The following is a 13,832-nucleotide window of genomic DNA, read 5'->3' as shown; positions in this document are numbered from 1 at the left end:
GAGTGCGTAGAAGGGCCCCACTTTGTTCATCGACTGACCAGGCGATTTGCCCTCAAAAGTTAGGGTTAGTCTTCTCTCACACCTAAACGTATCCTCTCCCTTCTCTGCCCCCGACGGCGAGAAATGTGTCTCAAAAATGTTCAAATATATTGGAGTTAATACAGATGTGTTTTTGAGATCCACCAATAATTTTTCTTCACGCGATCAAATGCGCGAGCCCGCGGTCTTCATTGAAACACTCGCGTTTGCGCCTTGTTGTCATAGGGAGGTGAACCCTTGTCGATGCAAGGCAGGCCTGGCTTTACGTAGATATGACATCACGGCAATCGCGTCATCCAACCTGAAAACAATTTCCTCTTCCTGCTCAGATATCGCACGCGCAACACGAGGTTCCCCCTTTTTCAAGGCGGTGATAAAAGACACTTGAGCACGGCGCGTTTTGATTTGGCTTCCCCCTTGTTCCGCTGAAATTTGCGTCAGCCGAAGGAAGTCAAAGACAAAATCGTGGACCTGTTAGGACAAGAAAAGGGAAATTGTGACTGGAAAGTGACGTCACGTGCGCGTGGAATTTCCGTCCTGCGCGAATTTGGCTGCTCTTCCGCCAAAATAAAAGTCCGAATGCCGATGACTCACTCGCGATCATCCGAAACGTTTCGCAACTTTTCTTGGAATGCCCCAGAGGCAATTAAGTTCTCCGCGCGCGTGTGGGCAAGCGTGAGTGTCTTTTTTCTCTTTTTTCTGTCTGTCCGTCCGTCCGCCAAACCCACAAACCCACACCCGACTGACTGTGTATGTACGGGACAAATATGGATGTATATTTTGAAGGCGTTCCCGTGAGCGAACGAATGCTCGCGTGTTTTAGCGAGACGGATGCAAAATATTCTAATGAGCTGTCGGTATGCCGAATTGAAGTTGTTCTTGTCTTCGTCACTATCACGTCGTTGACGTTCCCCGTCCGTTTCGTATTGAAGTAGTGAACGCGTAGCCGTTGACAGCGCGTTCCACGTTGCGCATACGCCGAAGGGCGGCGCGGCAGAGAACCGAGTCAAGTTGGAAATGCAAGTAAAAGAAAGGGAGTCAAGTCAGGCACGGGATCGGCGCTTTTACTGTGGAGTGCGGCGCGGAGGGGGCGTGGCCGGCCTAGGCCGCGACACATTTAGGGGAAATGATGGCGGTGGCGTCGGCAGCCTAGCCGAGCGCTCATTGGCGGAGAGCGGCGAGGGCACAAGTTAGACGAGAGGCCAAAGACTACAAAGTCGAGCAAAGTCGCCCGGCAGTCAAATTTGAGTGGCGCGCGCGCGACGACAACAACTTGTCCTCTCGTTTGCGAAGGCGACATGTCACCTTTGGGAAAGTGGCCCAAGCTTTCCAAGCTTTCGTCGTTGGGCCTCCTGCTCCTGTTCTCCACTTGGTCGTCGTCTCTGCGCGTCGCCTCCGAGTCGGTAAGCGAGTCGCCGATGCAGATCCCGATGCGTCCGCTCGCGCCTTTTGCCTATTGGCCCGGCCGAACTTTTGCCTATTGGCGCGGCCGAACTTTTGCCTTTTGGCCCGGCCGGACTTTTGCCTTTTGGCCCGGCCGGACTTTTGCCTTTTGGCCCGGCCGCACTTTTGCCTTTCTTGCGGAAGCCGATGAGATGGCCGGGCCGTCGGTCGAGCGAAGGGAGCGAGCGAGTCGTTTCGCTGCCCACTGACTTTAGCTGGAGCCTGGACGTCCTTGTTTGGACGTGCGCGCGCGCTTGTCCTCGTGTGCGCGCGCGGGAGATGGAGGGGGTATTCCGACCCGCTTGTGCCCCCGGCAAGTTGTTCAAGTTTGCACTTTTTGCAAGTTGAATGTGAGCCGATTGCGGAAGGCTGTGGGAGTAAACAGGCCGGAGAAGTTTGTGGTCGACTAAAGGGCAAAGGTTGCGCGGAACGACCCCGCTCCCCGCACGCACGCGCGACGGCGACGGTGCCGCATTCCGTCGTCCGTCCATCCGTTCCTGGTGCTTTCCTCCTTTTGTCTTGGCGGCTCCTTTTGCCTTCTCTGTGGAATGTGACCTCCGCTGACCTGGGCCGGCCCTCGGGGGGATTTTGCACACTTGGAAGAGTCTCAATAGATGCGCGGAGAGCCTCTCAATGGACGGACAGACACGGAGGCCTTTTTCACGCGGAGAGCCGCAATACTCGCAGGCCGAGCGCTTCGGGGCTCTCCCTCTCTAAGACGCTTTCTAACACTTCGGGCGGCGTTGCGGAAACCCTCCTCCGAGTCCCTGCGGCCGCATTATTTGCCTCTTTATTTCCCGCGGAAAACAACAAAGCGGGCGAAGGGCACACTAGGTGAAATGGCGTACGGCCCGAAAACGAGACGATGGCATCGCGGCTTGCGAGCGACCGTGGCGCAACGGATGGAAGGAGGCGGAGCGCCGCGGCCCGGCCCGAGGCTTGCCCTCAGCGCTGACGTCGTGTCCCGGCAGGTGAGGGAGACGGAGACGTGGATGCCCCCGGAAGCCGCCGTCGCCCGCCGCCGCGAGTCGTCGGGAGACTTTGGCTTCGCCGACGACGGGGAAGAGGAAGGGCGAGACGGCGACTATTACTACGACGACTCGTACGACGACTACGAAGCTTATGAGGACGAGGCGTCGGGATCGGGCCGCGCCGCCGCCGGTTCGTCGGCGTTCCCGCGGCCGCGCCGAAAACTCGAAGCGCAATCTCACCCTTGTGTTTGTCCGCAGAGAGGGAGCGCCCGTCTCCCGGACGGGACTGGCCGCCGCCCACCCAGGTAAGCCAGAAGAGGATATCGGCGTCAGACCCTGGCGGCCGGGGCCGTCTTCAAGTACCCCTGAAAAGCGCGCTGCGTGCTGATGCTAATTGGCCCGAAAATTTGTCTCGTTCGCATCGACGTCACGCGCAGCAGAATAGGCGCGACGGGTGCCCCGGTGGAATACCCGGCCACGGGCCAACGGCTGCGAATATTTGCATCTGTTGTTTTAATTTCCAAGCTGCTCGCGCCTTTCTGAGCGCAGAATTGTGACGTCTGCGCCACGTCGGTCACAAAAGCAACCGGACCAAAGATGGTTGCCGCTGCCGTTAAAAGATCAGATACAGGTTTTCCGGGGGCGCAAAAAAAGGGAACCGGCCGCCGCGGAAACGTAGCCAAAGCCGGGCAAAAACGAGCCGCCGCCGCCGCCGATTAGTTTGGAAAAGCCGCGGCGGGCCGTTGCACCCCGCCGCTCGCGACGATCCCGCTAAGACGGCGTCCTCCCTCCGGCCCTTCGACAGAGTCCCGACGCGGACAACGGGATCCCGGAGGGAGCGGCGGGCGGCGACCCGGGGCCCGACCTCCCGGAGCCCGACCTCCCGGAGCCCCGCGACAACAAGATCCCCCCGCTGAGGAGGGGCCCCGGACCGGGCGGCCGGCTCCCGTCGGACGTGCTGATGTCGCACGCCGCCCCCGGCGAAGGGGCCTCGACCAGGACGGAGGTCCTCGCAGGTGAGGGCGCGCCGCGCTCGCCTTTTCCTTTCGCCGGTCCCAGGCCATCGCCGGCCGGCTCACGAAACGGCACCTGAAAGCACGCGTTGAGCGGATCGCCGGTGTCTTGCAGCGCTGATCTGCGGCGGCGGCGTGGGCTTGCTCTTGGCGCTCTCGCTGGTGGCGCTGCTGCTGCACCGCATGAAGAAGAAAGACGAAGGAAGCTACGAGCTGGCCAAGAAGCCCATCTACACCAAGGCCCCCACCGCAGAGATCTACGCCTAGCCCCCCACCCCCACTCCAGCCCTTATTTATTCACTACGCGCAAGCTAAGCTAACATTAGCGCCACGACGCTGGTCTGAATCTATTTTTGTATTGCCGATGTGGCCTTTGGGACGATGACGTTGCTCCTTTCTTCCGCTTGCGCCTCATCTTTTATTCCAGTCAAGCGGTTGGCGCTTTTTTTTTTTTTTTTTTTTAATAAAACAACACTCTTTGTCTACACACCACGCTTTGCCAGGATGCGCGAAAAGCGATTCGAGGCAGAGCGAATTTGAGATCGCAGCTGACGACATCCTTGCACTAATGGCACAAGTTAGCATGGTAATGCTAGAGGCGAAGCAGGTAACTATCAGGATGGTCAAAGGAGCGATACCAGCGGGCTTGGTCGGGGGCGGGGCGGCAACTGGCGAGGCTGCTGAATGCGTTTGGCCCCGCCCTTTCCTTCTTTGCCCGCCGTTTCGGCTTTGCCGTTGGACAAAAAATGAGATGCTGGTCTTGGCTGAAGTTACCTGCTATTTGGCTTAGCGTAAACTGAAAGGGCTTCGTGAACGCGTAGCCCCGCCCCGTCCCCCGGCGAGGCGAGGCGGCCGCAAGTTGGCTCGGCGTAGCCATTTCCTTTCCCCTTGGCTATTGAGCCCGCCGCTTTGAAGAAAAGAAGGGGTTCTCTTTGTTTTGGCGGTTAGCTAGTATTTTGCCGTGGTGGAGTTGTGCGCGGGAGCAACATGTGCGTGTGCGACGTCTACCAAAAATTTCAACCAAACCACTTTTTAGTTGGGTTTTCTCAGTAGACGCGAAAAGTCACATGGTTGTCGTTTTTCCATTTGTGTCGAGTTTTTAGTCGTTGAACTTTGACCTCCGGTGACAGGCATGCATTTGTTAGCACGGCGCTCAAGGGCATCTGTCTGTTGACATTTTTTTGTGGAAATAAAATTTTAGCGCAAAGAACGCAAAACGTGTGTCTCGATGTAGCAAGCACTTTTTGGGTACCCGACATGCTAACTATAAAGGGTCGTTCATCCGTCCTGAGCTCAACAGACATGCTTATTTTGTGAGATCAGCCGTCCGTCCTTAGCTCACGGTTAATATATAAAAAAAACGAGGCGCCAGCAAATGACTGTTAATGAGCTAGCGCGGAGGAAGGGAAGGGAAGGGCTGGCTGCGGCCAACAATGAGCTCTTTGTGTTTGGACTGGCCTCGCGGCGACCGCGGGCACGGTCCGCATCCCCTCAAACTCGGTTCTCCCTGGCGGCGGTCGCTAGGGGCGACGCGTTCCCCGGACCGCGACTCAGCGCGCGCGCCGACGACCGATCGTGCGGCAATTACTTCAGAGCGACTCGGCCTCGGGTATTTGGGAACTATTTTCATCGTTTTGGCGTCGCCGGAGTTGACGACGGGCAGCCAAGCGCTTGTCCCGCAACAGACGTAGAGCGCGGAAAATGGGACGAGTCACCGACACCTTTAGTTGCATGCGCACATGGTACTTAGCGGAAGACCGCCATTGCCTCTCTAGCGCCGGAAAGGAGGAGGACAAAGGCGCCAAGCCCGATTCGCTCCCAAGAAAGTCCGACGGAGCCCAACCTGCTCCCTGGCCGCCCGTCCTCCCCGAGCCGCTCCGGCGGAAGCCGGCCCAAGCGCGGCCCGGAGCGGAATCTGGGGCAAAAACAGCAGAGAAGGGCCACCACTCCCGCCTCAGGACTACCGGACCGCGCCGACCCCGGTAATTAAGCCTCACCCCGGAGCCGGCGCCGACCGCCGATGCCCCTACTTTTCGAAGGGTGGCCTGTCCGCGCCCGGTCAAAGTGCAGAATATACGGCTTTGGTTTGGGAAATCCAACGCTACTGGACAGCCACCATACGGACGCCTAGTTTGGAGTCGGGGGTAAAAACAAAAAGGACAGGCTGCAAACACCCAAGTTTATTATAGAAGCGCGGCGGCTTCACGTGTACATCATCTCGGCCATGTGCGACATCTTCTTGGGTATGTACAGGTAGAACTCCATGTACCCCGCCAGGTCCTCCATGGTGACGTCGTCCACCGAGACCAGCGCCTGCGAAGAGCACGAGCGGGGCGAGGCCGGCGAGCAGGCGGGGCCGACGGGCGGGGCCCGCCGCCCGCCGCGCCGCCGGCACTCCGACACGACGTCGCGCAGTCCCGTGAAGGAGTAGGCCCGGCCCCCGGCCTCCGGGCGGTCGGCGCAGGGCGAGCGCGGGCAGGAGCGCGGGTCGGCGCCGCGCCTCCGGGACCAAAGGCCGAAGTCGGCCGAGACGCCCGCCGGGCCTCCCCGGTCCTCGGCGGCCGGCTCGGGAGGGGGCGCCTCGGGACCGGGCGGCGCGGGTCCCGGCTCGGCGGCGTAAGTGAACCTGGGCGGGTGCAGGACGGGCGACTTGGAGCGCCGGCGGCGCCGCGTCCGACTGGCTCCTCGCGACGCTTTCCTCACGCAGCTGACGAGACAAAGGGGGCGCGTCAGGCCGGGGAGGTGCCGACGGCGGCAAAACGCCAACGCGGGCCGTTGAAAGGAACCCAAAGGTCCGGGCCGGCGCGGCGCTCGCACCTACGTGCGGCATCAACCGGAATCCTCCAAAGGCATCCCGTTGGCGCCCAAGCCTTGTCGCGTGACCTTCTAAAGCGAGGTCAAAGGCGGGTTCGGCCTTTGAAACGTCGGTCGACGCACCTCGCCGGGCCGCCTCCTTGGCGCCTTTTTCGCTTCTCGTGTCACGTCGGATAAAAAGGTGGGACGAGGCCACCTCTTTGACCGGCGCCTCGATCCGACCGCATCGAGAGTTGACTTAGCGGCTCTTTCTTGGCCGAGCGGACCATCGGGATTTGAACGGGACGCCAACGGGGGCCTCAAACGATCCCCGCCTGATAAGAGTCAAAAGCCGCCGACGATGCCGGCCGTAGGCGGGCTCCCGTAGGAATTCCTAAGGCTACGAGCGCGCTCCGGAAAGTTGACCGGTCCGCCCTCTGGGCCGGGAGGCCATTGTCGTCGCCCCGATGCGACGAGCCTCCGCCCAGGATCGATCGTCAAACGCGTCCGTTCACCGTAAATGGACTTGGGGCGGCGCTAACCGGGTCGGCTTTAGGAAAAAGTCGACGCCGCTCACCTGTGCCAGTTGTCTTTGGATGCACCGTGTTTGGCGTCACGCGGCGGCACCGCCGCCGCTCGAGGAGTCTCCCGCGCGCCAGGCGTTCCCGCCGTCCTGCGGGCGCACGCGCACGCACGGGAGGCATCATCATCCGCCGGCGGCCGGCGTCCGGAGGGAAGGTCCCCCCACCTGTCGGCGTCCACCCGAAGCTTCTTGAAGGCTGTCCGCAGAGTTTCCTCCTCGCGCTCCGGGCCGTCTGCCGCCATGCTGGACCCGCGCCCGGCTGCCGCACAAAGGCGCAACGTTTGAAAAGGGAGGGATAGGAACGGCACATGACCGGCGGCTAGCTTTACAGCAGGCCAGGGTGGATGGAGGCATTCTGCAAGGAAAACAACGGCGGCTGCGCATCGTGTCCGCCCCATGTGTGTTAAAGGGACAATGTGTAAGGATCGGACTTTTTTTTTTTTTTTTTTTTTTCACAAAAAGGGAACATATTGAATGATGGCACATTTCGAAAACTTGCAAATAAACGTATGCTTAACCGACAATATGTTTGAAATATAATGGTAGGTCTCGTTATCATGAAACGATAGGCTGCCAAGTCTGTTCTAGCTACGGACAATGGTAAATGCAGCACCTCCTGCTGCCCGTAATGAAAAGCCGTGGAAATGTGACACACTGTCCCTTTAAGGCCAAAGCCGGAGAAGGAAATGACACGAAAATGGCGAAATGTCAGGGGACGCACGAACTGCCAGGGCCCGGCCCGGCCCGGCCCGGCATCACTGCGGCCCCTGCTCGCTTGTGCTCCTCGGCGCACACGAGCGCAGCGCTCGCTCGTTGAAGCCCAACTCTGTCCCGCTCGCTCGGGTGACGTCACCTTGCCCCGTGACGGCGCACAAAAGCAGCCCGCGGCGGCAACGATCAAAGAAAGGAGTCGGACGAAAACGACGGGGCCTAACTCCCCCCAAGCAACTCGAGTCGTCGTCCCGGGCGACGAAAATGAGCAAAGCGTTTCCTACTCGTTAGCGGCTAAAGTTAGCTAGTCGGCTAGGACGCTGTCGGGGAGCGAAGGCGAACGACCGGAGCGAAGGCGAACGACCGGAGCGAAGGCGAACGACTTACGCTTCTTCGCGGCGGGCTGGCTGGCTGGCGGGCTGGCTGGCTGGCGGGCGGGCGGGCGGGCGGGCTAGCGCGAGGCGGCTAACGACGACGACGCCGTCGACCGAGCGCTCGCTCGCTTCAAGCGCGCAAGAACGACTCGGGACGAGGCGAGCGAGACGAACTCGACGCGGCTGTCGCGACGGCGTCGACGGCCGCTGATGTCACGCACACGAAAACAAACCCGAGCGGACGCTGACGTCACGGGGCGCCAGCTGTCACGTGACACGGCCGCCCCAGCGTTTGTCGCGCCGGCCAATGAAAGGCTTTGCGACGAAGATGAGGGATGAATCGGCCGCAACGGAAGCGGGCGGGCGGCCGCTTGACTCCGGGTCGCGGTCCGTCCCGACTCCAGGGATTATAGACAGGAGCCCCTGGGCCACATATTTATTGCCTTGGGCCCTCTTAGGATCGCGCACGTGCAATCAAAAGCAACTCAATTGGCAACGCTGTGGCATATCAAAGCCAATTTACCAGGAGTGGAACAACCTGATTTTGCTCATTTCGGCCACCAACAGTCAGCTAATATTAGGGTGTTGACTTCCGATGCGGGTTTGCGACTTGCGATATCCTATTATAATGTATTATAACAATATTAGTTTCTTAGAATGTCCCAGGTGGACGAGCCGGAGGCGTGAACGTGACTTGTTCGGGGTGAACGCATAGAAGGGCTGCGGGATCCACATCCGAGAATGTTAAATTCTCGGATTCTCAATCTATTCAAATATCTACGGCGCATGGTTAAAAACATCCCGCGGGGGACGGACGGGAGCCCGCCGGGGAGCGCCGAGAAGGAGGCGACCGAGAAGGAGGCGACCGAGAAGGAGGCGACCGACGGTCGTGACGTCCTCTGGCGACTTTTCGGAGAGCCGGTAGCGTCTGCGGGTGAATTTCTTTGGGCAACGGTGGCTGGAAGGTTTGTGGAAAAACTTAAGGGGGTGTTTATTCAAAAAGCTCGAACCGATTTAGTCATGAGTCGGGTTAACCCCCGTTCCCCCCGCCAATTATAAAAAAACAAAAAGTGGTCTAATGACCCCAAATGACAATAAGTTCTGACACGGACAGAGGCTAGGTTAAACCGTTGTCCAGTAACAGGCAGAGGCATTTCATCGGAGGTCTCTGGCCTGACCGTGATCTCGGTTTGAAGGGTCGCACTAGCCAGACTGCCATTGGTGATCTTAAAGGGGCGTTTATGGGGCCAAGTTGGGGCCCAAACGAAGCAACTTAGGAAGAAGCGGTTCCGGGGCCAAGTTAACCCCCCCCTGGGCCTCTGGCCCCCCTGGGCCATGGCCCGGTTGGCCCGGTCATGAGCCCGCCCCCGATTATAGTTCGCTCGACTATCGGTGCCGCGAAACAGCGCGGGGACCCCCGGGGGTCCGTGGCCCGACCGCACCATAACCCTTTGCAGAATGATTGCAATTTTTTTTGCGCGCGATCCCCGGCCGGCCTTCAGCCTAGCGTGAAGGGCTCCCCTCTCAATGTGTACGCAAGATGGACATACGCTCATAACTTCCAGTTCTCAGTGATAAAGATAAGAATAATATAATAGTTAGGTGCACTTTGTGCGCGACACCTGAAGAGCTGTTCACTTCAGCAAATAAGACCAATAATTTGACAGAGCATCTAAAGCGGCGCCGTAGTTTTTTCAATTTTTTTCCCGCACCAGCATTTGGAAAGCTTGTCAGCAAGATCCCTGTGTCAACAAGCACTCACGACAAGGTAAACTGACGCTAATTTTCACTGTACAATTGCTATTAATAATAGTCTATAAATAGCTCTGGCCCAGATGATACGCAATAACGACGACGTAGGCCAGCCGCTAACGTTAGCGCCACCGAAACCATCTATTTTCCAAACACAACATACAAACATACAAACATAACCCTAACCCATGTCCCTAACCTAGCCGACTGAACTTGAATTTGAATGCAGTATTAACACGCGTTTTGGAAATGCACAATTTCGGCTTAAACCATGCTGCGAGGCCAAGTAATAAAGGGATTAAACTACAAGAGAAAACAAAGATTTTGTGTCCTGTCTTTAAAGGTTTACAATACAATCTAGATTAAATGATTTGCAGCGGTTTTAGGCTTGAGCCAATCTTTCACTGGATGCGGAATGAGCTGCAAATCCATATTTACAGTTACGGCTGGGTTAGTTTATTTTACTTTTATATCAGGGTTAGCATAAAAGCAATGCAATCGTAGTGTAATGCATTACACTTCACATACAGTAATAGAGTCATTGAACTCCTTACTAACCCTAATAAGTCATAAATGATGCATCACAGTTTTGAAGTAACTCACCCAAGACTGATCGCAGTAATAACGCGACTTTTGTCACGCATCGCTCCCAAGACCGGCGGCCGCGTGTTTCATTGGATTTCAATCAATGGTGGAGTCAAAGGAGCCGGTGGATGACGCCCAGAAACGCAAGCCTCGCCTTCCTGCGATGGAGCAAGGCACTAGTTTCCCATACGGTGTGCTGGTCCAATCGCCTGGCGCCAACTGGACGTTGTCCCCGGGCCGTCTCGCCTCGGTCCAATCGGCGCGTTGCGCGGGGGGTGGTGACGTTGAGCGTCGTCTCGCTCGACCAATAAGAAGCCGAGGCTTTCGTCGACGTAGCCTGACTAGCTTGCCGCTTTACCGGCGACGAGTCGAGCGAGCGACGGCGTCCACCGAGCAGCGAGCGATCCCCGGCGGCCGACGTCCATCGTAGCGCTAAGTGAAACCTCGAGGCTCGGCCAAGGTTCCAGCGGGCTCCGCGGCGGCGAGCCTGAAATCCACGCTTGCCGTTCGCGCGCCACACGGGCTCCGATGTTGAGTGCGGGCGGCCTGTCCGCGGCGGTGCTGCTCGCCGCCGTGCTGGCGACCGGCGAGGCGCTCAAGGAAGGAGAATGCGAAGGTAAAGCGCCCCAAAAAGTTCCTTCGGGAAAGTAGCGGGCCGGTTCTTCGGACGGAAAATGTTGTGGCGCGAGTTGCGCGCGGCGTAGCTGCGCGCGTGTTTTTCTTCGCCGTCGTTTGACGTCTGACGACGCAGCAAAAAGCAAAAGTTGACTTCAAGTCGCCCTCGATCGCTGAAGATCCTCACAGGGCTCGCAGATGACTGGTCGAAAGTCCCCCGATGGGGCAAGGCCAAACTCGGCCCAGAAAAGTCCGAGGGAAAGCTCCGGAGGAAGCGCTGGCTCACCGGCACGGACGGCCGTGAGCTTTTGACCTCTCGTCTCCTGACGCGAGCAGCCGGGGGTCACGGGGCTCGCGGCCGGAAGCCGCCATCTCGCGCCGGCGTGCCCGTTTAGACGAAGGTGCTGCCGGAGGAGGCGTCCCGTCTGGTCCAGTGGAAGGACCGGTTCCCTGTGCGTGTGGGGAGGAAGGATGAGGAGGACCGCGGATGAGAGTGTCACAAAAAGACCTTGGCTCTTTGGGCTTCAACCGCCAGCATTTGGACCGCGTAAAGTTCACGGCGGTCCCTGAAGGACGATTCCGTCGCGAAACGACTTGGATCGGGAGGGGGGGGACGCTTCGGTTGGCCAGTCAGCTGTGCTTAGTTTGCTTGGCGGGGAACGCGGTCTGGATTACATTTACACGGATAACGTTTCACTCATTCTAAAGGGACCTTTGTCGGTTTGTTGATGGAAATGAAAAAAACGTGCTTTTCGTCACCAGTGACTGAAATAACCGGTGTGTGTGTGTGTGTGTGTGTGTGTGTCTGGCAGTGTGCGTGACCTTTTTGGGCAAGTTCTACAACTCCCTGCAGGAGCACAAAGGGGACATGAACAGTGGCGACGTGGAGAAGGCGCTCCTCAAGAGCTGCGGTGCCGCCAAAGGCAAAGAAAATCGTTTCGTAAGTCTCGGCGCCGACTTGACCACGCTCGGCCGGCGCCGCCTTCTGACGACGCGCGTGTGCGCAGTGCTACTACATCGGGGCCACCAGCGACGCGGCCACCAAGATGATCAACGAGGTGTCCAAGCCGCTCAGCTACCACGTCCCCGTTGACAGAATCTGCGAGAAGCTGAAGAAGAAAGACAGTCAAATCTGCGAACTCCGCTACGGTAGCAGACGCTCGCCTCTGTTTGGGTCTACCCGGGATCCTTTAGCGTCGTTTGATCTGTGCGAGAAACTTTTTCTTGTTTTCGTTTCTGAGGGCGCGTTGTCTGAATTCTTCCTACTGTCAGGTTGAACCCTTTCAATCCCGATTCTTTTATTTTTAGTTTTTTTTTGGCATGTATTACTTCGTCTAGGATACTTGGAGAATTAGTTAAAAAAAAAAAAATTCCCACTTCCATAGATTAGGTGACCGGCCCTGGGATTTTTTTGTCCCGTCAGTATTTTATAATTGTATTAATATAAATGTGCCAGGGAAGCGAAAGTGATTACCAAAGGCCTACAATGCATAGTAATCGGTGTCATCTATAGTAACATGCGTATATATTAGCAAAATATTTGTGCAGTACTAGAAATGAACAACGCAAGCCTACCTTGTTGACAGCACTGTTTTGTATGGAAAAGTTCCTAGTCGCCACTAGAATTTGTAGCTACGTGGGTGTGCGACGGCGCCTTGTGATACGGTTGTCTTTCGGAGCTCGGTCTCGATGTTGGGGAGAAAAACAAAAGTGCGGTCATCTTTTGAAGGGTGCGGGCGCATCGGTTGGGCTTTGCGGCCGCTATGGGAGAGTGGGCCGGTGCCCGCGGGGGAAGGAAGTCACAAAGACGTCGGCGATCTTCGCCGGGCTCGCTTTCGGCCCGCTCCCCGAAAGCGGAGCGTCGTCGACGTGTCGCGAGTGAACGAGAAAAGAATAAAAGCTTTTGTGTGTGTGCCTGCGCAGACAAGCAAGTGGACCTGAGCTCGGTGGACCTGAAGAAGCTGAAGGTCAAGGACCTGAAGAAGATCCTGGAAGAGTGGGGCGAGTCGTGCAAAGGCTGCGCCGAAAAGTCCGACTTCATACGCAAGATCGCCGAGCTGATGCCCAAGTACGCGCCGGCCGCCGCCGGCGCGCGGACTGACCTCTGACCCGGGGCCGGGCACGCGAGGGGGAGGCGCCATCACCCTCCCGGGACGGCGGCGGGCGGACCTCAGGAGCCCGCCGTCCGCCGCGGCCTCCTGCTCGCCACTCCGTCTCAGCATTTGTATTAAAACCGTGTTCCGCGTTCGCTTGAGTGCGCTGCTTCTGAAGGGGGGCGGCGCCAAATCCACCTCCCGATCACGCTGTAGCTGCCGACGGGAACGGGGCGGCGAGGAAAGCCGCCGCGTGGTCCCGCAAGTCAAAGCTCCTTCCTAACGTACGTTGGTGCGTCTCACACAAATTGGGTATCTTTTGAGGACAGCCGAAGACGCTTCATGGCCATCGCAAATTCACTCTTCTATTTGGGGAAAAATAGCCTAAGTTTGCTTTTTTTTCATTGTTGCGAAATCGCAATTCGCGAAATTTTTCTGTGAAAAAGGACATCTTTGTTCTAACTGCCTTTCGGGGTCACCTGGGAAACTTCGGGTTAAGAGGGCACCATTTGGGGGGGGGGGCCTTTATGGCTTTCACGGTGAGGCCCGCCGCCACAGCATCAAGTCCCCACAGGGCCTAAAAGCGTGGCTAGCACGTCGCCATTCCGAGGCACCGGGAAGCTTTGGTAAGACACGGTTGGCTACTTGGGGCATTGGATGGAGTTTGCTTCCCTGATGAATACGTTCTGCTTCCAGGCAAAAGATTGAAGCCGCTGGTTCGTCATTGGTGAAATAAAGAGAAATACTTCCAACCCGACTGGCAAGTTTTCACTGCTGCTTGGAAAGAGGTTAGGGTGGACCCGAGTGATTTGGGTCCCCTCTAGCCGCGGTCTGCGTCAGCGAAACGATCGCGCCATCAA

General features: G+C 57.7%; 3 protein-coding genes across 7 annotated transcripts; 2 read left to right on the top strand and 1 right to left on the bottom strand.

Annotated features, from left to right (window-relative positions):
* Positions 1 to 568: 568 nt before the first annotated feature.
* Positions 569 to 3,924, top strand: sdc4 (syndecan 4). Of its 2 annotated transcripts, none has more exons than XM_088422993.1 (5): positions 569 to 714; positions 2,454 to 2,643; positions 2,712 to 2,758; positions 3,259 to 3,469; positions 3,582 to 3,924. In XM_088422993.1, exons 1-5 carry the CDS (start codon positions 619 to 621, stop codon positions 3,731 to 3,733), a joined length of 696 nt encoding a protein of 231 aa, XP_088279119.1. In that variant the 5' UTR covers positions 569 to 618; the 3' UTR covers positions 3,734 to 3,924. The 2 variants fall into 2 exon arrangements, with proteins under 2 accessions (XP_088279119.1, XP_088279118.1); XM_088422992.1 differs by lacking the exon at positions 569 to 714 and adding an exon at positions 900 to 1,442.
* Positions 3,925 to 4,719: 795 nt separating this feature from the next.
* On the bottom strand, positions 4,720 to 8,210 carry oser1 (oxidative stress responsive serine-rich 1). Of its 4 annotated transcripts, none has more exons than XM_088422983.1 (6): positions 7,941 to 8,201; positions 7,008 to 7,101; positions 6,837 to 6,932; positions 5,679 to 6,173; positions 5,464 to 5,593; positions 5,220 to 5,381 (listed from the first exon to the last, which is right to left on the bottom strand). In XM_088422983.1, exons 2-6 carry the CDS (start codon positions 7,082 to 7,084, stop codon positions 5,238 to 5,240), a joined length of 942 nt encoding a protein of 313 aa, XP_088279109.1. In that variant the 5' UTR covers positions 7,085 to 7,101; positions 7,941 to 8,201; the 3' UTR covers positions 5,220 to 5,237. The 4 variants fall into 4 exon arrangements, with proteins under 4 accessions (XP_088279108.1, XP_088279109.1, XP_088279110.1 ...); XM_088422984.1 differs by having other exon boundaries at positions 5,223 to 5,381; positions 5,497 to 5,593; XM_088422982.1 differs by having other exon boundaries at positions 4,720 to 5,593; positions 7,941 to 8,210.
* Positions 8,211 to 10,587: 2,377 nt separating this feature from the next.
* manf (mesencephalic astrocyte-derived neurotrophic factor) lies at positions 10,588 to 13,724 on the top strand. Its single transcript, XM_088422994.1, has 4 exons — positions 10,588 to 10,880; positions 11,692 to 11,819; positions 11,887 to 12,028; positions 12,803 to 13,724. The coding sequence occupies exons 1-4, from the start codon at positions 10,793 to 10,795 to the stop codon at positions 12,985 to 12,987; spliced, it is 543 nt and encodes a 180-aa protein (XP_088279120.1). The 5' UTR covers positions 10,588 to 10,792; the 3' UTR covers positions 12,988 to 13,724.
* Positions 13,725 to 13,832: the final 108 nt, after the last annotated feature.

Source organism: Hippichthys cyanospilos, chromosome 9 (genome assembly GCF_059441005.1).
Source record: "Hippichthys cyanospilos isolate Australia breed blue-spotted pipefish chromosome 9, RoL_Hcya_1.0, whole genome shotgun sequence".
Taxonomy (NCBI): domain Eukaryota; kingdom Metazoa; phylum Chordata; class Actinopteri; order Syngnathiformes; family Syngnathidae; genus Hippichthys; species Hippichthys cyanospilos.
Note: the sequence above shows the minus strand (reverse complement) of the source record. Positions and strands in the feature narration are given on the sequence as shown.

Excerpts from the sequence above, each read along its gene's own strand:
- oser1 (XM_088422982.1), bottom strand. The coding sequence starts at position 7,084 with ATGGCGGCAGACGGCCCGGAGCGCGAGGAGGAAACTCTGCGGACAGCC. Across the intron at positions 6,933-7,007 it reads CTTCGGGTGGACGCCGACAG|GACGGCGGGAACGCCTGGCG; the intron begins GTGGGGGGACCT and ends GTGCGCCCGCAG. Across the intron at positions 6,174-6,836 it reads TCCAAAGACAACTGGCACAG|CTGCGTGAGGAAAGCGTCGC; the intron begins GTGAGCGGCGTC and ends TTGTCTCGTCAG.
- sdc4 (XM_088422992.1), top strand. The coding sequence starts at position 1,338 with ATGTCACCTTTGGGAAAGTGGCCCAAGCTTTCCAAGCTTTCGTCGTTG. Across the intron at positions 1,443-2,453 it reads TGCGCGTCGCCTCCGAGTCG|GTGAGGGAGACGGAGACGTG; the intron begins GTAAGCGAGTCG and ends GTGTCCCGGCAG. Across the intron at positions 2,644-2,711 it reads ATCGGGCCGCGCCGCCGCCG|AGAGGGAGCGCCCGTCTCCC; the intron begins GTTCGTCGGCGT and ends GTTTGTCCGCAG.
- manf (XM_088422994.1), top strand. The coding sequence starts at position 10,793 with ATGTTGAGTGCGGGCGGCCTGTCCGCGGCGGTGCTGCTCGCCGCCGTG. Across the intron at positions 10,881-11,691 it reads CAAGGAAGGAGAATGCGAAG|TGTGCGTGACCTTTTTGGGC; the intron begins GTAAAGCGCCCC and ends TGTGTCTGGCAG. Across the intron at positions 12,029-12,802 it reads AATCTGCGAACTCCGCTACG|ACAAGCAAGTGGACCTGAGC; the intron begins GTAGCAGACGCT and ends GTGCCTGCGCAG.